The 24343-nt window shown below is 35.2% G+C and overlaps 1 protein-coding gene across 1 annotated transcript in view; it reads left to right on the top strand.

Moving 5' to 3' along the window:
• Positions 1-24343, top strand: part of LOC107185543 (putative phosphatidate phosphatase) — a 73345-nt gene that overhangs the window by 33058 nt on the left and 15944 nt on the right. The window contains exons 3-6 of the mRNA XM_015573244.1: positions 13650-13754; positions 14297-14496; positions 20893-20950; positions 24128-24304. Of these exons, the coding sequence (XP_015428730.1) occupies positions 13650-13754; positions 14297-14496; positions 20893-20950; positions 24128-24304 (540 nt within the window). The remainder of the gene's footprint in view (positions 1-13649; positions 13755-14296; positions 14497-20892; positions 20951-24127; positions 24305-24343) is intronic.

Genomic DNA, 24343 nt, shown 5'->3' with positions numbered 1-24343 from the left:
AATCGATTCCCACGACCGCCGAAACTTAACGAACGCGCTCTTCTTTCTCGCTTCTCTTGTGCATCCCATATGGCCGGGCATTCTTCCAGCATACAATGTCCGGCAGTGATTCTTGCTTGGATCGTGGCACAGTGGGCCAGATCGAAGAGTTAGCTGTGCATTTGTCAAAAAATCAAATTCCTCATATCGATGTTTAACGAATGTATATTGCTTTCGAAATGTGTGTCACATTCGAAAACGATGAAGCTAATGAGATGTATTAAAAATTATAGTTAAAACAAACATTTAAATATCAAACTTTTATAAATACCATTTTTCACCGAAAAAATTACTTTTTTTCGTATTGATGCCCTGGAAAACCTATTAAACATTATGTGTCCATGTTTTTTTTTTTATGAATAGTGTATGTCTATATTGAGAACGCACCTGGATTAAAAAGTTATTGTTCGTAATTTGTTTAAAAAAATAATACTCAGTGAAGGAAAGAGAATCGTCGAAGTTTTTCATCTTTGACAAGGGATATCTTTGAAGTTTTAAAGAGTTATGCGTTCTATCAAAGTGGAATATTGTCATGCGTTGTTTCTCTATAAAATCATGCAAGATTCATTTCCTCTCTCGTCCCACCCCATAAATTATTATTGTTTAAAGCGTCGCGTGACACGCACTTCAGCGGCGAGTCGTGCTGCACGAGACGCGTTGCAGACCACTACTTACACAGATTAATGGTAAAAGAAGACCTCCAAGACGATGATGATTCATTAAAGATAATAAATTTTAGATAAATAAATTAATACATTGTAAAGCTCTAGCAAAAAGTTTATTATCTTTGTTAATAAGAATAATTGCATAGACTTTTGTTTATTAATAGACAAATAATAAATAAAAGTGGTAATTATTAGTATGGTTAATTTATTAAATTCACTAATTTTCTAAAATATAACAATTATTTTTGTTTGAATATTTTAAATTTTTTCAAGAAGAAAATAATCACATATTCTTCTTGTCTGATTAAATGTAATAAAATTCATTGATTCAAGAATTATGAATCACTCTATTTGTTTGCAAAGCCTGAACAGCTAGTTTTCAATTATAATTCATTATTCACACGTCATCCCGATTTTTCAGGCATTTCCGATGCTCTGACAAAAAAATGTTTCCAACAAAGATTAGTCAGCACATCCTGTTTTACAAATTCCAATATAAAAATTTAAAACATTTTTTTTTAAATAAAAAATAAAGTCACCTTGTTTTTTTTATGGTCACTATATATTTTTTACTTAATAATATTATAGCTGACGTCAAGACGAATTCAACGACCTATGTATTATTGTCCTTAAGTCTTGAAATAATTTAAAACAGTCGTGAACAGCTAATTCTTTGATCTGGCCCATTGTGCTTGGAGCCAAATAAATGTCTCAAAGGTGAACGTCTCAGTTTCTACTCGTTACGTAATTTCTACTCATTTCTTTTTTTGTCTTACTATTATAAATATTACGTTTATACTATACAGGGTGTCTTACTTGTGATTTTCAGATTGGTGTGGTACTTTTGATTTTCAGACAAATTATTTTAACAAATGCTCGAAGTGATGCTCCATCAGCTTCGACACGTTTTGCACTAACACGTCTATCGTAGTTGTTTTATTATTTAAATCTTCCTTACGCTTGTGGATTTTTCATAGTCAAGGTCAGTTGAAGGTCACACTGTTATATGTCACTGGATTGGTCTTGACCTCGACTATTACGTCACTATGATAAAAATATGTAGTCCCATTTAGAAAAGATCACCTTGAGAATCTTTTTATGTTTGTCACAGTATTTGCCCTTTCTAGCCAAGTAACATTGTCCCTTCTTATTTTCGCAATTATTCGAATAGTTCGATTATCCGAATACTTAACGTTCGAATACAGACCTGGTGTTCTCATGAGTGTATATATGGATATAAAAATAAAGACTACAATGGTTGGTATAATCGGAAAGGAGATGATTCCTCTTGGCCTATGTCTTCTTTCATTTTATTACTGTTCTGGGATCTGGTTATTTGTACTCAACATTGTAGCACGCTGATATTTTTGGTTACATATGCTTTGTGTAATCAAGTAGCTGGCCGATAGGGTATGCGCAAATATTATTCGATGGGGTTCAGTGTACTTTATCCCACATGTGCACTTGAATTGGAAAACATTTGATCTGATTGATCACTGAATTGCGGATTTTATGCATTTTTTTTTCATGTATTATTAGTGGACAATTGTTAATTAAAACTTTTTCTGTGTAAAAGTCTTGATATTGTGATTTTATTTTTGGGCAAACACAAAAAACTTATTTTTCGTACTGAGGTTCTAATAATTTGATCAGCCATTGTTAGTGTTTTTGATTTCTGGATACTTTTGATCCCTCGAGAAAAGACATTTATTGATAATAGTATATATCCTTCAATTCAATTCGTTTTCGTTGCAAATAAATATTTAAATGAGCGCTGTCCATAACATTTTTCGGTTGAAAATTCTAGTTCGGAAAACTTAAAAATTATAATCAAAATTTTCTCTAATCTTCTATTTTATATTTTTATAAATTTTATAAAATATTTCTCAAAATAAAAGAAATAAGAAATTAAAAACTTTCCTTTTTTTTCGAGAAATACTTGAGAGGAAACACTAGCCACTGTATTATGTATCAGTGAATTGACTTAATTGATTGATAAAAAGGGAATTATGATAATAACGACCATTAGTCAATGAATCACCATTAACCATATAATAAGAAATCATTAATAATGTGTCTAATCTGTGATCATAAAAAGCAGTGTCCGTATTTAGTCAATTAATGAAAGATTACTTTACCTTCTATCAGACCCACTACTGTATACATATACACACAAGATGATAACGTGAATCTCACAAGTTTTTCAACAGTTTTTGGCTTTTTTAATTAGTTCCTCTCTTTTCTTTTAATATCTTTCTTAATTCATCCTTTCATGTAGTTACTTAGGAATTCCGTACCTTAGAAAAAATGCTCGATTTAAACATTTGCTTGATATTAAGCCACAATCGTTAAAATTTTATAATCTAAAAACATTTACCATGCAACAATCTAATACCCATTCTAGTGATTTCATCGCGTTATGTTAAAGATTGTTGACTTTTAACTAATCCGATCACAATTTCGCGTAACTTTGTCAATTTACAAGAGAACTCAGGGAACGTGATTTTTGTGAAAATTTTCAGGTTTCTAGGGAATCTCAATATCAGGCAATCTTTTGTTACTTTTTGGTTGTCTGGGATAAAAACACCCCTGAAGATCAATGTGGCTTCCCCTATTCTACCGTGTATTTTGAAAACTATAGTAGATATAAAAGAAATCATTAAAATGAAAATTTAATGGATTTTTGTGCTGTATAAAAATCTGCAACGAAGTTGTCAAAAATTTGTTGTTTAAATAAAGAAATAAATAAAAAAATTTTTAACAATTTGATTGCTCACCTTTATAAAGCACCAAAATCCATTAAATTTTCATTCCAACAATTTTTCCATATCTATCATAGTTTTCAAGATATACAGGAAAGCAGGAAAACCACATTAACCTTTAAGGGGTATTTTCATTGTAGACCTAAAAAGTAGCAAAAAGGTAAGATTGCCTGATACTATTGTTTGAGGTCCTCTGCAAATTTCCAAGTAAATTTAAATTTTCGTCTTCCTTTGTCAGTTGGTCCAGACGAAGAAGATTCGAAACAATTTGGTCGCGTGACGCAGAAGCACGATCAGATTTGTCAGTCTGCTTCCCAACGGTGGCAGACAAGTGATGCGAGGGTCGTCGGAGGATATGAGAAGGAAAAAAAGGTCCTTCCTATCTTTTTATCTAATTTCCTCGACGACACCGCCGGCAGCTGTTCTTTATCTGCTTGTCTAAGCAGATAAAATCCCCGCCGGTGATCTAATATATCGTCAGATATTTTTAAGTGTCGAGTGCTGGCGGAGTAGGTGACGACTCGGCTCAAAATTTATGGCGGCCATCGGGACCCACGAAATCCGAACGGGAGGACGCTGAAATTCCGTGTTCGCGCGGGAACGAGGAAGATTATACCGGAAATCCTTGTTCGTTTCGTTGGAAGTCTAAAATTACCTTATGGAACGCATACTTTCAAATTTTATCGATATTTTATGGGACATCCATGTTGTGACTTGGAACGATCAGCGAGAAATGAATTTTTCTTTTTGTCAGGAGATGGGCGGAATTTAGATTTTGAACGGTGAATAGTCTATTTTATTTTAGATTCTGCGAGCGAGTGTGAAAGTAAAATAGTTTCTTGGTGACTTTCAGTTTCTGAAATGGTACTTTTTTCGAGTGACATTGAAAATAGAGTAGATTGCTTTCGTTAATATTTTATTTATTTTTTTTTAACTTTCCTAATAATATTAGTGAAGATAGTGATATATACTCGGTATAAATGTTTATACTAAGTGTGCCCACCACGAGTTAAAATACAAATTTAAACTCTTTCATTTTATGCTTCAGCTTATTAAAATAAAAAACACTTTATTTGTCGAAATATCGTTATTTAAAATATTATTTTACTTGAATCGTATAACATTTAATATGTAAAATAGTATTCGGAATATTTTTTTCACTAAGTTTTACCCAGCTCTGTTTTTGTATCAAATGACTTCAAAATTTCTTCCAGGAAGACTGTCACATTCAATTTAACCGAATTACTTACCAAAATCAACGTTTTTGGTGTTGAACCTGCTGAAGCGGTCTCAGACGGCGCGTGGCTCGACAAGTCTGTCCCCTCGGCGGTAAGTGGAGACGAAAAACAAACTGTCGGGCTGTTCTTACTTTGTTATCTGGCTCGCCGAACGATTGTCTTTCGACACCATTCACCGACGAGGGGACAAACTCGTCGAGCCACGCGCCATCTGAGGCCGTCCTCAGCTGATCGATGCAAAATGCTATTTGGCAGATGGGCAAATTAATTATTTAAATAAAGAGTTACGGAAATATCAATGTTTTTGAAAAATTGTATACTTAATAGGAAAGCTCAATAGAAGTATCAGACAATTTTTTATTTTGCCACTTTTTGATTCTTTACGATGAAAACACCCTTTAAAGATTAATGTGGCTTTTTCTATTTTTCCATATATCTTTAAAACCGCAGTACGTATCAAAAAATTGTTACAAGAAAAATTTAACGAATTTTTATGGTCTATAAAACTGTGCAGTGAAATGTAAACAAATTTTTTGTTTAAATAAATTAATGAATAAACAAAGTTTAAGTGTATTTAACCGATTTCATTGCACAGTTTTATAAAGCACAAAATCTATTATATTTTCATTCTAACAATTTTTTTTATATCTACTATAGTTTTCAAGATATACGGGAACATGGGACAAGCCATATTAACAATTAAGGGTTGCTTTCACTTAGAACTAAATTATAAAAAAAAAATTTCCTATTACTTCTATCTACCGAGGTTATCAAAAAACTCATGAAGTTTACAAAAAAATCGAAACTTTCGAGTTACGAAAAATATTTTTTCTTAAATTGATTTTTAATTAACGCGTTAATTTAGTCATTCTTAAGTCAAAATAATATATCTGGGCTCATATAAACAATTGTGTCCTACAAAATTATTTTTCAAAAGAAGAATAAACTACCCAAAATATTGTAAATACGTAGCCATAGTTTTCGAGTACAACAAACCCGGATATTTGACGTTCTCCCGAATAATTTCCTCGGATAACAAATTTATCTATGTGACAACAGGTTTACATATGTGCTCAGTGATGTCACTCTATTATTTACCTTGACTGCACATCGAAATTCTTCAACGGCGTGTGTCACACAGTAAAGCCATATTTATCAAACGGCCTTCGTTTTAAAAAAAAAACATCGTCGAGTGTCACGTATGTATGTTTAGATAGAGCATCGAATGACGTGTTTAACTTCTGATTTACAATCCATGTACAATATGCATACGAACTAATAACATGGAATTCTTCGTGGATAACAGATAAGCATTAGTATTAGGTGCACCAACACATAATTCACGATTTTTCTTAACCTGTTGAGGAAGCACAAGAAAGTTACCATTTTTCCGATTCTTTATATTTCTATTATTTCTCAACAGAACTCAACAAAACCTTTCTATACTGGGTTTTATACAAGTTTTAATTCTCTATAAGAACATGTATCATACTAAAGTTTCAAGTTGACGTTAAAAAATAATAAAAACAATAGAAATCGAGAACGTGGTACCATTTTTGTGCGTTACTGTATGGGTACATTCAGTTTTTCTTTACGTTTCTTACGTTTATACATGTATACTAGATTGCTAATTTCGTTATATAAAATGTCCACAAAAAGCATATACAGGAAATCTTCGATGAGTGTTCAAAGGCTCCTCGGTATTGACAAGGATAGGTCCCAATGTGTAATGCTGACTTTTTAATGAGGTTCAGCACATGATAGAGTTTGGAATTCTGAAGCCAATGATATTTGTTTCAACCGCATTTAGCCATTAGTTTATGAATAATTTAATGTTCAGTGTTGAGGAGTCTTCGAACAATCATCGAGGATTTACTGTATGTATCAAAGTATCTCATTCTGCACAAGCGCAAAAGCAATTCGATATATAGGTATAGTTAATATATTCTTCATACAATTATTCTAACCTACAATTCTAATCTTCCATACTTAACCTTACAAACTTTTATATTCTATATCTAATAACTTCTATAAAATGACTTCAAAAAGCATATACATAGTTTAAATTAACTATAGTATGAAGAATGTATTAACCTATCTGTCACATTGCTTCTGCGCATGTGCAGAATGAGATACTTTAGTACATGCTTCTTGGGGACATTTAATAAGTTTGTAGCAACTTTCCTCGTTGTTTTCATTTTTCCAATTTTCTACATTATCCACCCTGTGAAAATGTTCCCCGTTTTTATTAACACCCTGTACAGATACTCAATTCATCCTGTGTTCCGATAATAGACGTTCCACTGTACTTCACGGCTACACCCTGTTAATGCATTCTTAATTACTTCTTTCCATTAGGGAACACGCTTCACAACTCTCACGAAGCAGCAACGGGGAAAAAAAATATTTCAAGTTTAATTTCGGTTTTCCGTTCTACGTATTGGTGGCCACGTGGAAGAATCTTTCTTCTTGCTGTCACTCTGTCTCTCCGCAGATTTCCGCTCCGAAATCGGACCCAGGCTCCCGAAACATGTCAGACCCTATTCCCGTGATCCTTCTTTGGGGTCCCTAACGGCACGGCGCCACGCTGTTCGAATTAACGCTGTCACCGCGGGGCCAAAATGGCGGACGTTTCGCGACTGAAATTGGCCTGTCTCTAGTGATGGGAACGATCCATATTGGAATAATTAAGGGTCCAGTGCAAAAAAGAGCTAAGCCTAAAAAATATTTAAAAATGAGATGTTCTAATAATCCTAGCACATGCTATTTCGTGCTATCCATAAAGATATAAGTAGTGTTACAAAGATTACATTTAATATTAATTTGAGTGAATTCTGTTTGTCTAAAATTTTCCTAATCGTCAGAAAAGTTCTGATTAATAATCTTACTTGCCAAAATTTTGTATACAAGGTGAACCACGAATCGTGATAAGAGATTACTCTGTTATTATCAGTCCGATCGAAAATGTTTTTATCAGGTATAGCATGGTTTCAAGAGAGTTCTAACGTGATTATAACAAATTTGTTGTAAACTCTTTTTTTTTCATGATTTTTTAAGGTCACCTTTAATTTTTTGCAAATACACCTATAATTTTTTTACGCCTATCTGTTAGATGATTTCAAGACAAATTCGGTAAGTATCATAACATAACATGTGTTACTTTTTTTTTTTATTGAATTTTTGAAAGAAAATTGAAGGTGATCCTGAAAAATCATGAAAAAAAAAGAGTTGACAAAAAATTTGCTATAATCACGTTAAAGCTCTCTTGAAACCATGCTATACCTGATAAAAACATTTTCGATAAGTCTGCTAATAACAGAGTAACCTCTACTGATCACGATTCGTGGTTCACCCTGTATAATAATCGGTCTGCGACCGTCCAGGTGCGAGGGCACCTTTTGCACCCCCACTAGGAACAGCCCTGGCTGTACTCTTGATCCAATAGCACAATCAAAAAGCACTGTGCCCATCGCTATACAGCGCCACCATTAAGCAATGGTGCTCCAATCCATCCGAAAGATAATCACATGTACAAAGAGATTCTATTGTAACGCAATGGAGAATGATTAAAGGGTGTCACGTTTCAGCCTCTTCTGGCTGTCTTGTAAGACGCTCTCGCCAAACAGACGAATGGAGGGGGGGGGGCGGAAGGAGTAAAACAAACACCAGAGCTCTGGTAATGGAACGATATATGGCCGGTTGTAATTTTAGGGCCGATATTTTGTAGCTGGTGCACGCACCCTGCCACCATGAACAGTTAATTGGATAATCAACCCACCGGCGACTTGGTGATTCGTGGAAAGAGGGACTTCCACTCGGCCGATCTCCCTGTCCCGTAATTGGATTCCGCGTTTAGGATTCCTATTTTTGGGGTTTTGATTAACGAGACACAGTATTAATAGAGCGTCATGGGGAGATGAAAGGGGTATTTAATAGATTAATTTCGTTCTACGCGTTGATGGTCAAAGGATCGCTTGACGATTCTTGGTAGAATGGCTTCTTGGCCATTTGATATTTTCGGAGGCAATTGCGAGATCTAGAAATTTTGCGAATGGATGGCAAAATGGCCCTTGGGTCGCCATTTGATATTTTTGGAAGCAGTTTCTTGATTCTTCAATTTTGCTAATGTATACGGGTAGTTGATGTCCTTTATTAACCTGTTCACTGCATCTTTTCGGTATCTTGTACACAATTTTTTTTCCATAAATCAAAGTCCAATAATCATTTTATGACTATTGAAAACGGTTTTTTAAATATTTTTGTTTATAATGAACTTTTAAGGAATTTTTGTTTATAAATGTGTTTGGTCACGATAAATAACGAAGTCATAGTAACACCGTTTTTCTAATGCTTGGATGTCATTTGAAGAAGTTTCGCACTACCGATCGTCAGGAAATTGTTCCAGATATTGTCACTAAAGTGATAAAGTCAACTGTAGTGGAAAAATGCAGTTAGTGGATTAATATTTTTGGAAGCTACGTTATATTTGATTCCTAAGTTCTATGAATGAACGCAGTTAATTAGTGTTGGATTGTTGCAAAAATTGTGTTAGAAAATTCAGTTGATAAGTAGGTGTAACGTAGAGGGCACAATCTTTCGTTTACAAAAATAAATACTACGAAAAACTTGCCCATTTGTCGAAAAAAAAATTTATAATAGAACAGAGCCTCCCTTATCCGAACTAATATAGTGATACAAGTGTTCGAATAAAGGAATTTTCAGATAACAGAACAATCACTTTTATGATATTGAACTTTATTTATTTAAATAGTTCGTTGAAATATTTATGTTCGGATAACAGAACGTTCGGATAGTAGAAGGTTTGATCATTAGGGTATTCGGATACGAGAGGTTATACTGTATTTCTTTGGATTATTTGTCGCAGACCTAAATAGCACTATTCACCAAAAAGATATTTAGTTTGTTATTCCGAATGTGTTGAAAATCCTCAGAAAATGAATCGGTGCTAAGATCGTTCATCCAGATCCCCTATCATTCGACCTTTTGTTTAAACGTTAATAAAAAAGAAGTTCGTTTAAATATTTATATTAGGATAACAGGATTGTTGTAATATTAATTTTTGGACAAACATAAATATTATGTTGGATTTTAAGTAGTAGAAGGTTCGATCATTAGGGTATTCGGATACGGACAGTTAACACTTAATAACACTGCATATTCACTGAGAAGATGTTTAATTTATTATTCTGAATGTGTTAAGTATCCTCAGAAAATAAAGTGGTGTTAAGATCGGTCATCCAGATCCTCTATCATTCGATCTTTTTTAAGGGATTTCTGTATTTATGGAACGCCCTGTAGAAGGACGCCTGAGGGGTGCGCCGGCTGTGAACCCTTCTCAGATTCCCCGTGATGCAGGTAGAAAATTCGTGTGCCCACGATGAAAAGGGCAAACAACTCACAGGACGGAATTCCCGTGAACGGATCGTGCTGGGGAAGAGGGATCGTCGCTAACAAGGGCCTGCTTATTATTTCAAGTGCCTACGGTACTCTTTCGCTGGGTCAACCGAGTGACACTCAATTGTATTAAGAGCTACAAGAACCGATTGTGCCTGATTGTTACATTCGAGATCTGTTTACTTGTAATACACACGTGGACAAAAAAAGAAGTATACTGGCTGAAAGAGAGCATGGTCATTAAATCGATTGGGAGCTAGAGGGTATAAGTGGAATTTAGGGTTAACGAGCCTTTTTTTTGTCAAACAGGGATCCCATATGGAATTACGGAACATCACTAAGATTCTATGTAAAAACTGTAGAAAAACGTATGATATTCAATGTTGGTAGTCTTTTTAGATGTATTTCTGGTATTTCATGCGAAATCCTATTTGAGTGAATATTCTTTGTCAGTGTAACATAGCAAGTAGTCAAATAACTCAATAGGGTGAAATGATCGACACATAGAATTAAGGGTCATTTTCATGCAAAATTGACCTCAATAGAAAATCTACCACTTCAGTTGAAGAAATGTCGACATTTTGGAAATCTGTGAACATCTAACCTAGAAAACAGTTTGTTTTATCCTTCATTTTTTGGGTAAATACAAAGTATGCTATTCCATTTAAAAAGTGACAACAATCTTGCCAAGGATAGATTTCTAGGTCTAACCTAAAAAACAGATTTTTTTCTCTCTCATTTCTTGGAGGAACAAAGAGTATACCACTCCGTTTAAAAAATTACGAAAATCTTGAAGTCTCGTTAGAACATAACCTAAAACCTAGTACAGCTTCATAGCAATTTTAGCTCTTCTCTGGGAAACAATTTTTTCCCCTGGAATTTCTCAAGCAAGACATAACCCAGATAACACATGACGCCTTAAAGACGCTTATTTTACGGCTATTTTAGGTCTAAGGCGTCTTTAAGCTGTCTTCAAGGCGTCATGTGCTGTCTGGGAATAGATATTTAATGATTATAGTATTTTAAATGTATTTCAGTTAACAAAAACTATTTTAACATGTCTATATCCAATGCTAATCCATTTTATTGAACAACCTTTGCTAGTAATAGCATTACACATAGCTGAGCAAATCACATAAGTGTAACTCAAAATAACCTGTAACATTAATCCTATGTCGAAATAGACTCAACGTTTAATCTTTTCACAATGACTGTATATTGTTAGAACGTGCTGTCAGCCTCACCTGAATAGAATGTATGCATAGCTTGACGTTATGTTCATATCGTGTGCCTCTGATGATTATCTTCTCTGTTATTGTCCATTCTATCAACAAATGCGTTTTCACTGAACTATTTATACACAACACATTTTAACAGTCCACTAGTTATTTGCCTTGTAACGTTTTACAACTTCATCATATGTAAATACAACCCTACACGTTCGTTGCAGGGGCCTATTAATAATGACTTACCATTCACGCCGTGTCACAGTGGGACAGATCGAAAAATTAAATGTTCACAACTGTTTTAACGTTATTTCAAGAATTAAGGACAATAATATTTTGGATTAAAATATTAACAAGGAGAGGTCACAGCTGTGGGGTCATCGATTTTAATCACGGTGGATCGGGTGGGTCGGAAATCACAGTATAACCGGAAAGTGATGATTTTAATTCTACATGAAAGAATAAGACAAAATTTTCATATAAAGTTTTTTCGTACAAGGCTTTGTTTTCGAGAAAATCCAATTTGTAGGTTGGGCAGGTACGCGTACAATTGAGTACGGCATGGCTATCGTATTATTATACGACAGTCACCTGTCTTTTCTTTGTGGATATATTTCTTTATACAAAAAATGAGATAGATAAAACGAAACCAGTAAATTTATTACATTGTAGACCAGGACCACATTGGGTAGCAAAGGGTTAGGGTACAGGTCCGAGTCAAAAGTGACCCTAACAATAATACTAGGATCAAACTCGACTTATCTGATCGTCTTACAGCCCAGGTTCATACCTCTATCTCCCCCAACCATGAAATTCCTTCGAAAACTCCACGGAACAATAAAATCCCAGGCGAGGAGTATAAAATGTCCCTACCTACCGCGTCGTGACCAGCGGCAGAAATAAATGAATTGTTCCGAGATATATACACGACTCTGGCCCCGGTCGTTCATCGTCCTCTGGCTTCGATCTTCATGAAGAAAGGATAGAACGTCCCATGGAACAGGTAAAAACGACTGGACCTGACGTTGTATTTCATTCACCGGTGCCTTGTCAGTTGTATCACCTGGCGGCCTTTATCTGGGATCTGACCGGTTAACCCACTTTTGTTAGAAGGGGGGGGGGGCGTGACAGATTGCTGGAAACCTAGAGAGTAGAGATTACCACTTTGGATGGCTCTCTCCTTCTCTTTCGAGAGAGAATTTTTCGAGTCGTCGGTTTTTCTCTAGACTATTTTTAATCTCGGATTACGATGAGACCAGCACCTTTTTCAGTGATCCTTGGAGCGGTAAACGCCTCCGAGGACACGGGGAATTAATCACATCACGATTATGGGTATCCCCCGGGACACATCGGGTGAAGATGGAGGTTCACTCCCACGAGGGTCTTCTCAGTTTCTTGACCTCTTCGTGTCTGTTTTTTCTTTTTTTAAGGAATTTTATTTGGTAGTTCCTCTGGGAAATTTAAGTTGATCTTATCCCTTTCTGTCATATAGACCCTTATAGCGTGTATGTATAGGGTGTCTGTTTTCAGCGAACTATATGGAATATCTAAATAGGAAGGAACTGATAATAGAAAAATAAAGTTCCAATAAAAGTTGTTTGGTATGGAGGGGGACATATAATTTTTTTGTAGATAGAGTGGTGGGGGATATTTCAAGGTCAAGTTACTTTTTTTTTTAATGGAATGCTGAATTTTTTTATTTATGATATTATAGGGTTTGCTGAGACGAGTTCAACAATGTGTTACTTATGATTAGACTGCGGATTTTTATGCAAAATGAAAGTCTCTACAGTAATTTATAAAGACAGGAACAATCGTAGAAATTTATTTTCCCTCTTAAGTATCTTATTGGGTTCAGAATAAAATAGAAAACTCGTTGTATCCGATGAAAGTTTTGTTTTTTATTATATTTCACAGAACCCTATAGGCTATAAATGCATAAAATCCGCAATCTACTTATGATCAATGAGTGTAGTTGGAGGTCCTAAATTAGTAATAACATAGTGAATTAACGTAATGACATAATAATTATCATACTAAATAATAATAATAAATGGCTACATAGAATTGTAACGCCAAGTGACTTCAAATTTGCTTGATTAATTTACCATCATATCTGGTGCTTCCTATGGACCACATGCTTCTCATGGTAAATAGTGCGTTATATTGAGGAAACACAAGAACTAAGTAAGAGAAAAAAGTTATTGCCTGAAAATTGCTTTATTTTTTAAAATACCTTCGAATATTTATGCAAATAAGTTGTGAAACTTTTAATTTAATGAATTTCTTTCAATTTTGTTGCAGATGATATTGTGCGAATTTCTACACGCAAGGAACTGCACTGGGGAGTCCTCAAAACTATTGTTTGGATACAATATTCTCCCTTGGATATGGAATGCATACAAAAAGGTATAGGGTAATATAATAATATACCTTTAATGAGACTTCCAAGGCGCATGCGCAAATAGAAAGGGTAGAAGTACACTATAACTCATAAATATTTGTCCTTCCATTGAAAAAAAGTTAACTGTTGTCCAGTTTATAATTTCACTTTGGGAGTTTTCAGTAAATGAAAATGGGATTCGACGCGAGCTCGTTTCTGCTGTTTTTAGATGGGAAAAAACTTATTATCTTGACCTAGTATTTTTGTTTGTTTATACAATGAGGAATAATAGTTGAGTTATATAATATATATTAATGCAAGTACAAAAAGTTTACTAAATAATAAAAAATATGTTGATGCGATAATAATAAAAAAAAAAATAAAAACTTTAGTGGGGACAGCACAAGAAGTTAAAAGATTAAACATCTAGACCAGAAGTTTCCTTTTTGGTTGTTTATATCCATTATAGAAAGCTGTTGTTAAACAAATATTTTTACATACAAGTATTATTCGTGAGTACAAGTAATTATAATTAAAAAGCTAATTGTTAATGTCCTTTATATTTCAGATCGGAATATTCGGTTTCGGTGCAGCCACGACAGTCTTTATCACAGATGTCGGAAAATATACGATTGGCCGTCTGAGACCCCACTTTATGACCCTCTGCGTGCCTAATATTAATTGTAGCCTAATCCAAAATCATCATCGATATATTGAAGGCTATACCTGTTCGGCAAGTCTCTCTGCGAATCTTTTGAAGGAGATCAGGTGAATATACTTATTTTTATTCATAAATAGACGTGAACAAATACGGGGCACAGAAAATTGGACACAAACTAGCGATTCCCATACTGCTCACAATTTGAGGAGCTAAGTGATTGGTATAGATGCATAAAATACTGCTTCAACAAGGGAAAGGTTGAACAAAATATTCATCAATAAATGCGAACAAATCCAAATCACAGAGATAGAACATAAACCGATGTCTTCCATACTGCTCACAATTTGGGGATCTCACCCAGGTAGCACATGACGCCTTGCAGACGGCTTAAAGATGTCTCACAAGGGAAGGCACGGAAGTGTCCCCCTCCGATTTTGATGAAACTTCGTATGTCTGTTAAGCAGTCAAAAATAAGGGATACGTATTTTTTTTATCGGCTGAGACGGGACTTTAAGGGGTGAAACCACGCCTCGAAGTTTCGACCCGAAAGTAGTGTCTCGAAAACCAGAGGACATACATGAAAACTTCTAATGGACGAGGTTTGTGGTTTGTTTATGTAGAATAATATGGTGCTAACAAATTGTCCAAAATATGGTTTGTTTATAACAAAAAAATTTCGGATCGAAACTGCGAGGGGTGGTTTCACCCCTTAAAGTCGCGTCTCAGCCGATAAAAAAAAATACGTATCCCTTATTTTTGACTGCTTAACAGACATACGAAGTTTCACAGAAATCTGAGGGGTACACTTCCGTGCCTTCCCTTGTAAGACCTAAAACAGCCGTAAAATGGGATTCTTCAAGGCGTTATGTGCAATCTGGGACTGATCGGTATGGAAGTATAGGATAATACTTCTCCAAGCTAAAAAGACTTGAGTAAATTATTCATCAATAGAGATGAAAAAAATGTAAAACAGATTAAGAATATGAAGCAGTGATTCCCATAGTGCTCGCAACTGGTATGTCCTTCAAGGAGATCACCTTTTCCAGGAACACCCTGTATATTTGTGACACTTGTACCACTTTATATCATCAGAAGTTTTATTCATCGAGCTTCAGTATCTCCTAAATAATTTATTTCACATCTTTTTTTGCGTTTCCTTCATATGCGATAAGTGTCCTAATACTTATGTATGGGAGTGTACACATAACGAATATCCAATAGTACAATACATGTGCAATTGTGATCATCAGTTTAGTGTAATAATTAATTAGAGAATTTTTAAGTATACAGTGATCCTTTGAGTACTCTATTATTCACACACTTTCATTACTCAGACATTTGTGTCCCTATTTTAATGCCAAAATGGAGGATTTCTATCCAGGAAGCATTTCAAAATTTCCATACAAATGAAATATCCCCACACAGATTAGTGTCTATTGCGTTCTAGATTGTTGCTTTAATTAAATGCAGCTTGATGCAAACTAAGTAAGATACACAAAAACAAAACTCGATAATTTCAACTAAATGAAAAATATTAATACCACGAAGATTGATATTAACTCCCGTATTTTTGGACGATAGTGTACGAGCACTCGAGCGTATCACGGGGTCGTCCGCTGTTACGTTTGTAGGGACAGTTTTGTGTATAGAAAGATTTCAGGAATCGACGATAAAAGCTCACAGAGAATTCATTCATGCTTCACCCACCCTCCCCGGTGTCTGCTCGGTCGAAGAGGGGACGCAGCATTCACCGATCTTCCGGTGTTCGTCTTCTTCTGTAGATCTTACAATTACGAGTTCCGTGAATCCTTTGGATCGGTACTAGATTATGCTTGTCAGAAATCGTATCATTGCTTCATTTAATAAACCTTGGTAGTGCATGCAGATAAAGGAAATAATCAGTAGTGAGCCCTTATCGAATCTCTTACTGTAAGAGAAAAAGCAATCAGCCTGATCAGGACCTATTGCTGTGTTGGGTCATTCCTTTGACTATTAAGCTAACTGGACCTTGGCAATGTAAAGATGGCTGCTAATTGTACCAGTTATACAGTAAATCCTCGATAAGTGTTCAAAGGCTCCTCGGCACTGATAAGCAGAGGTCCCCAGGTGTAATGCAGACTTTTTAATAAGGTTTAGCACAGTGATAGAGCTGGAAATTCTGAAGCTAATGATATTTGTTTCAGCTGCATATGGCCATTAGTTTATGAAATATTTCATGTTCAGTACCGAGGAGCTACCGAACACTCATCGAGGATTTACAATATTATGTATTTTATAGGTAGTGAGCGATCTTTAGCTGTCTATTATAGAAGACAACGGACCTACAGTCAAACCTAAAACCTCTTGGTTACTGAAAGACTGCTTTAGTAGCAATGCCACTATATCAATGTCAATTCGGTTCTTAATTCATATAACGTAAACAAACATTACTGTTGAATTCTAGCAATTACACTATGTACTTTATTGGTATTGAGCGATTTTCAACTGATCACTATTGGGGACAAAGTATATCTGCAATTTAACTCAGGATCTTTTGATTACTAAGACACTATTTTAGTAACAAAGCTATCGTGGCAATGTCGATTTTTTTCTTAATTCGTATGAGGTAAACAATTGTGGCTGCTGAATTCTACCAATGATATTATGTACTTCCTTGGTACTGAGCGTTCTTCAGCTATTCAGTATAGGAGACAAAGGACCTCAGTTTAACTCAGGACCTTTCGATTATTGGGTAACTGCTTTAACATCAGAGCCACCAAATCGATCTAAATCTTTCTCTTCATTCACATAACGTAAACAATGATAGCTATCGAATTCTACCAATGACATTATGTACTTCCTTGGTACTGAGCGATCCTCAGCTCTTCACTATAGGAGACAAAGGACTTAGAATCAAACCCAAGATCTTTCGATCACTGGGTAACTGCTTTAACAACCAAGCCCTAAACCGATCTAAATATTTCTCTTATTTCATACAACGTAAACAAAGATGGCTGCTGCACTATGTACCCAACAATTGGTAGGAGGCCCCACTGGGTCCTATCAATGGGCAGGACCCTTTCCACAAAAATAAATCGTAATAATAGCTCTCAAAGCTCAACAGACATTGTCACACGCGATCCCAAATCGACGAAAGCCCAGCAAAGACCAAACGATCAATAAACTTTTTTTAAACATATGTCATTGTATTCGAAAGTGTACATTTTAAAGTGCTTATACTAATTTCTTCAATGCAAAATATTAATAAATAGGGGAAATATCAACGATCTCCTGGCGGCGTTTTTATTTTAGACGTTTTGCGGTGACCACTGTAATTTCGAGTTCGTTTATCTAAAATAAAAAATCCGACCATATTTAGTTAATATATTAAATTGTCTAGTGCACGATCGTTCATTATCCTGAAAAGTTAATTTACGACAAAATGGCGGCTGTTCAAAATCGAACTATCGATTTTTGCCCAAAAAAATCGTTCATTTTTAATCTATAAAATAAAAACTACGCAATGAAATACCAAAAGCCACGATCAGGCGCTAGATTTTTATGTATAGAATGAGTCCACCAAAGCTGAATCAGTTCGGTGCAGCGGTTCTCGAGATATTTTAGTCACCGATTTTGAAAATGTGGTTTTGAGAAAAACACGTATAAGATTCAAGTCAGGTTTACAACCGAATCAATGCAAATTTGTTATATATATAGTTATTCTTAGTATTACGGCTTCATATACCTTTGTGTATTTACTAACACAACCATAAATTGCATTGGAGCACAGTATTCATGACTCACACACCCCTAGAAAGGGATTCTACCACTTTATATCTGCTCCGAAACTTCCAAGGCCGTATACTTTAAACGGGCATAACTCCGCCAATTTTTGTCGGATCGACATCAAACTTTCACACAATATTTCTAAAATGATGTACTGTAAGAACATATTGAACCCAAAAATCAATTATTTCAAAATTTATAGGTAGGTATAACCCCTTAAGGGGTCATGCTCAGTCAGGAGGCCGAAAAAAGAGTGTTCTTTGGGAATTTTTTCTCAAAAACTATAAGACCTTTTTCAAAAAATGTGTTTGTATTTCAAAGATTGCAGTTTTTAGATTATAAGGTAATTTTTTCATTTAAAAATATTTATTAGTAAATAAATGGGGAGCGTTCTCCCGGATGTATCTTCACAAAAAGTGGTCTGCTGTGATCACTGTAACTGCGTAACAGTTCATCTGAAATAAAAAATTCAGAAAGATTTATGTAATGGAAGAACCAATCTTGTCCTTGAATGTGGGGTTTTTCGAAATATTGATTAGAAACGAGATGGCGGATATTTTCCTGAAAAAGTGCGATTTTCACCTAAAAATCACTCGTTTTTGGCCAATTAAAAAGGAAAAGTATGGAACGAAAAAAAAATCCTTCGTTCAAGAACAAGGTTTTCTGATTTGAAATAAGGCGCAAAAGGTTTCATATAAATCGACACAGTAGTTCTCGAGAAATATTTATCACCGATTTGAAAAATGTAGTTTTAAGAAAAACGCGTTTAAAGTTTCAAGTCAAGTATAAAATGTTTATTTTTTAACGCCTGTAACTCTGTCATTTTTAATTGGATTACCTTGAAACTTGCACAGAATATTCTCGAGATATTGTACTTAAAGAAAATGTAGAAAGGGAACAATCGATTTTTTGAAAATTTCTGACTGAGCATGACCCCTTAAGAAGAATGTCTACCTAGAGCGCGTCCTGGAGAAGGTATCCTAACTGGGCGGCGTCTGAATGAACCCAGGGTGGAAAAATGCGAACGCGCGAATCGTTAATATGGTGCCCATTGTAGCCAACAGTGACAATGACTATGGGTGTGTTCACGGCGGCGGCAGTCCGGCCGTGTAATAATGTTTCCATTGCAACAGGGAGGGGCAGGGGGGAACCGTTTTGATTCGGATCGAATCCCGTTCATGCGAATCGCCACTGTGCAGCGCGCAGACCTTCCCTCATTGTCATTTGCTGCTACCGACGGCCCTTTTTTTTTGCTCGTATCCGTTGAAACCGGCTCGAGGTACTCTCCCGGCAAAAAATCGACGAAATTCCGTTGCGCATCGTGAAACCACGGGATGATGGATGATCGATGGACAGAAAGGGATCGACGGACCTTTATTTGGAATGATCGTAGTTGGGTAAATTAAAAAAAAAAACGATATATCTAATGCTATTTTTAATAAATTGTAATATTTAATCAAAAATAGTATCTTAAATGAAGTTAACGAATGAATAATATTTTAAATACAAATGGTAAACGGATTTTAACTAGATAATTTATTTTTGATAAATGCTACGTAATAAAGATTGATATTTTAAATAAAATTAACACTGTACGTACCAAAGCCTTCAGAAAGGTAGGAATTTGAACGGCAAAACCGGTCATCTGACGAGTTGTGGTAGATTTTGTGTTAAATAATAGATATCTTAAATAATAAATAATGTATTAAAGAATATATTATAAATGATTCAAATAAAATAGTATTTTAAATAGGTAATTGATTTTGAATAAAAAGCAATATTTTCAATAAAATTAGATAATGAATAACATCTTAAATAACAAATAATATCTTAAGTATTAAATGGTAAATCGTTTAAATAAAATAATATCTTAAAGAGATAATTAATTTTTCATAAATATTAGCTACTGAATAATGTCTTAAATAACAAATACGATTTTAAATAACATATGGTAAACTGTTCAAATAAAATAATATTTTAAGTAGGTAATTAATTTTGTATAAAAAAAATAATATTTTTAACAAAATTCCATATGTTCGAAAAAAAGAGTTTGACAACCAAGGATTAATATATGTGTCTTTCTATTGCTTATAAATCAACCTTCATAAGATTCGACTAGCAACAAACATCCCCTCCCTAAATCATCAATATTAAAACATAGCATATTTTTACCACTGCACAAACATCCAAAGTCCTATAATACTAAGAAATCCTATTCCACCGACTGTTGCCCTCGACCGTTACTCAAAGTAAACACAATTAAGATTAAATAATACGTTCCGACGGCTACTTCCCCGAAGAAGACACGCTTAAAACGAAGAAAAAGAAGGAAACACATGAGGGAGGTGGTGGGGGGGGGGCAGATAATATCCGATTAAAGCAGCTTCTTTGATGCCCAATTACTCTCACAGATAGAAGTCCACGGGTCCACTTAACCTCTTCCTTTTTCCTTCCTCCGTTTCTCTCTTGTTTTTCTTTTTATATTTCTGGCTATGATCGAAGGCTTCCCCCCCCCCCTCGATGGATCTTTACGATCCACGCTCCGGGGTACATACACGTCCACCGATTGTAATCGGCACCGGGAACACGCCCCGGAATTAATTCTGATAAAATTAATAGGATCCCATTACGGGGACGCGTGTGCGCGTCGAATATAATATAACGGAAATTTTGTTGCACTGTAGATGAATGGGATTTATTCGACACCGTAACGATTTATGAACGTTGATCGTTTTCAGATTATCATTCCCCTCTGGACACTCGTCCTTTTCTGCCTACACGATGGTCTACCTTGCGGTGAGTACCTTATTCTTTTTATTCTTTTTGGTTATGTTTTTCATTTTTGAAAATTTCTTGGCGGGAAGAAACGGCGATCCGTCGCGAATAATTATTTATTAGACTGTTGCGTGTGTCGAGTGTCGTTTTTGGTTGATCAAATTACAGGGCTCGTTGCCATATTTTTTGGACTGCTCTGCGTTATTCATGTACAATGTATATCATTTAAATATATAGGGTGTCCAAGTTAAATCGACCCACTCGAATATCTTCGAAACTGTTGACGATGTTCAGAAATGTTTCGGACAAAAGTTAAATGGTATCAGAGAACACACTTTCTGAGGTGAGTAACTTTTCTGTGTTGACGCGCAGAGGTCATATGAAGGTCAACTATGTTTTTTTAAACGGAATCGTATATTTTTTTAATACATTACTTGATTATACTTACAAATATTCGATTCCATTAAAAAAAAAAAAAAAAATTGACCTTCGTATAACCTCTACGCGTCCACATAGAAGGAAGTTACTCAACATTTTTTGCTTAACATTTTTTAATATCGTCAATAGTTTTGGAGATATTCGAGTGGGTCCATTTAAATGGGACACCCTGTATACTGTATAATATAAAATGGAAAAAAGGCCAAGAGAAAAGTTGAAGGAAGACGTAATTTGAATTTGACAAAAACTTATAGGTAGATAGATATTATTGGTTCTAACCTCAAAGACCAAATAATGCATTTGATTTAGATAATACAGGTGCGAATACAAGTACAAAATAAGATAAATGCAAATAGATAAATGTATACCTTCTTGACTCACACGTGTTCATCTTTTATATTCTTTACATTTCTCATCGAGTGTCGTAAGTCATATATTGCGTAATACTTACCTAGTATCTCTCCTTATCTAATACCGTAACTCTCTTGTTATTTATCTAATAACAGTATCTAATGGCTCTGTAACTTGATTCACACATTCTTTCTCATAGAATAAGATAGATTTTGGAAAGATAGTCAATTTATTGCAAAATAACTTTTTATTTAAACGCTCATTTTTTAAATATTTTATTCATGTCGCTTCAAAAATACTTTTTTCATCATCCAATTTTCTACGAATAAATAGATATATACAGGGTGTTCGACAACTAGTGGGAAGAAATTTAAGGGGTGATTCTTTGAGGCAAAATAAGACGAAAATCAAGAATAACGAAATTGCGAAAAATGCTTTGTTTGTTAGTTATAAGCGTTTAAAAATGGACCCAAATCATGGCAATCCGCGCGCACAGAGTGTCAGCGGATCACGGCTCATCAGGGGCGTACAGTCACTTTAAAGACTCAACGGCGTGCAGGAAAAGTCGGTAGAACAGCTGTTTACTTACCCCGTAGAAGATGTCGATAACTTGTGTCGCGGTATTTGAGTCGAATATACCTGTATCGCATTAACTCTGATTACTCGATAAAATTCGCAAGAAATGTAAATATCTTCTTACGAATATTATCGATTAGAGAGGCTTAATGCCCCCTCTAGTTGTCACGTATCACAATTGTCCTGAGAACCCCCAACTAGAGTGGGCATTAACCCTTTCTACTCGATAATATTCGTAAGAAGATATTTACATTTCTTGCGAATTTTATCGAATAATCAGAGTTAATGCGATACAGATGGATTCGACTCAAATACCGCGGACACAAGTTATCGATATCTTCTACGGGGTAAGTAGACAGCTGTTCTACCGACTTTTCCTGCACGTCGTTGAGTCTTTAAAGTGACTGTATGCCTCTGATGAGCCGTGATCCGCTGACACTCCGTGCGCGCGGATTGCTATGATTTGAATCAATTTTTAAACGCTTATAACTAACAAACGAAGCATGTTTAGCAATTTCGTTATTCTTGATTTTCGTCTTATTTTGCCTCAAAGAATCACCCCTTAAATTTTTTCCCATTAGTTGTGGAACACCCTGTATATATACATACATAGTCACAAGTTAATATCTTTAAGCTAGTAGAGGTGATTCTACACATGAGAATAAGACGAAAATCAAGAATGGCAAAATTTCGTTGGACGCTTCGTTTCCGAGTTATTAATTCTTAAAGGTACGGGTGAAAAACGTCCGACGCGAAAGGTTACTTAGGCTACTGCTGGCGCACGTCAGCCAACTAAATCACGTGCGCAGGCAGTGCCGTAACCACTTAAAAAGAACCCACTTGGTTGAAGTGGTGATATACGGACGGTACAAGATACTGCAGTAGTCTTTTTTCAAGTAGCTCTCGCGTCAAACGTTTTTCACTCGTATATTCAACAATTAATAATTCAGAAATAAAGCTTCCACCGCAATTTTGTTATTCTTGATTTTCTCTGCTGATTTCTATAATTTCTATACTTTCGAAATGGCATGTGCGCGAACAGTTTCTTCAGATAAATGGGATTCTTCCTTTTAACACGTTCTGTGCCTCGTGAGTCACCGGTGACTTACGCTGGAATTGCCGTTCAGGCTATTTGATACTTTGTTTATAATAAGAACCAAAATTAATAATAATTTTTGTAATTTTGTGACCAAATACAATGAATATACTAGGTGGGTTACAGGAGACCCACGCGGCCTGGAATATTACATATAATTTATTAACAAGAAACTTAAATTAAAAAAATTAATTGACTTAGAAGGAAAGGCACTGAAGTGTTCACCTCCGAGTTTGATGAAACTTCGTATGGATATTAAATAATCAAAAATAAGAGATACGTATTTTTTTTATCGGCCGAGACGCGACTCTAAGGGGAGAAACCACCCCTCGAAGTTTCGACCCGAAAGTACTATTTCGAAAATCAGAAGGGATACATGAAAACTTCTAATAGACGAAGTTTGCGATTTTTTATGTAAAATAATATGGTGCTAACAAATTGTCCAAAATATAATTTGTTTAAAATCAAAGAATTTCGGATCGAAACTTCGAGGGGTGGTTTCACCCCTTAAAGTAACGTCTTAGACGATAAAAAGAAATACGTATCCCTTATTTTTGACTGCTTAACAGACATACGAAGTTTTATCAAAATCGGAGGGGGGCACTTCCATGCCTTCCCTTGTTAGTAATAAATAAAAACTTTTATTAAATAACTAAAATAACTTATTAACTTAAAAAAAGTTAGGCTGTTCAAGTGAACAGTATTATATAGAATTTGCTTTATTTTTCTTCTTTCAGCTGTACCTCCAGGTGAGAATGACATGGAAGGGTAGCAAATTACTGAAACACTTCCTCCAGTTGGTGTGCCTCTTTATGGCCTGGTATACGGCTCTATCGCGTGTTTCCGATTACAAACATCACTGGAGCGACGTGCTGGCCGGTTCGACCCTTGGTATCGTCGTGGCGCTAGTCATGGTGAGCATTATTCTTCTTAACTTTCCTATTGTACGATCA

This window comes from Dufourea novaeangliae, unplaced genomic scaffold (genome assembly GCF_001272555.1).
Source record: "Dufourea novaeangliae isolate 0120121106 unplaced genomic scaffold, ASM127255v1 scaffold48, whole genome shotgun sequence".
Lineage (NCBI taxonomy): Eukaryota > Metazoa > Arthropoda > Insecta > Hymenoptera > Halictidae > Dufourea > Dufourea novaeangliae.
Note: the sequence above shows the minus strand (reverse complement) of the source record. Positions and strands in the feature narration are given on the sequence as shown.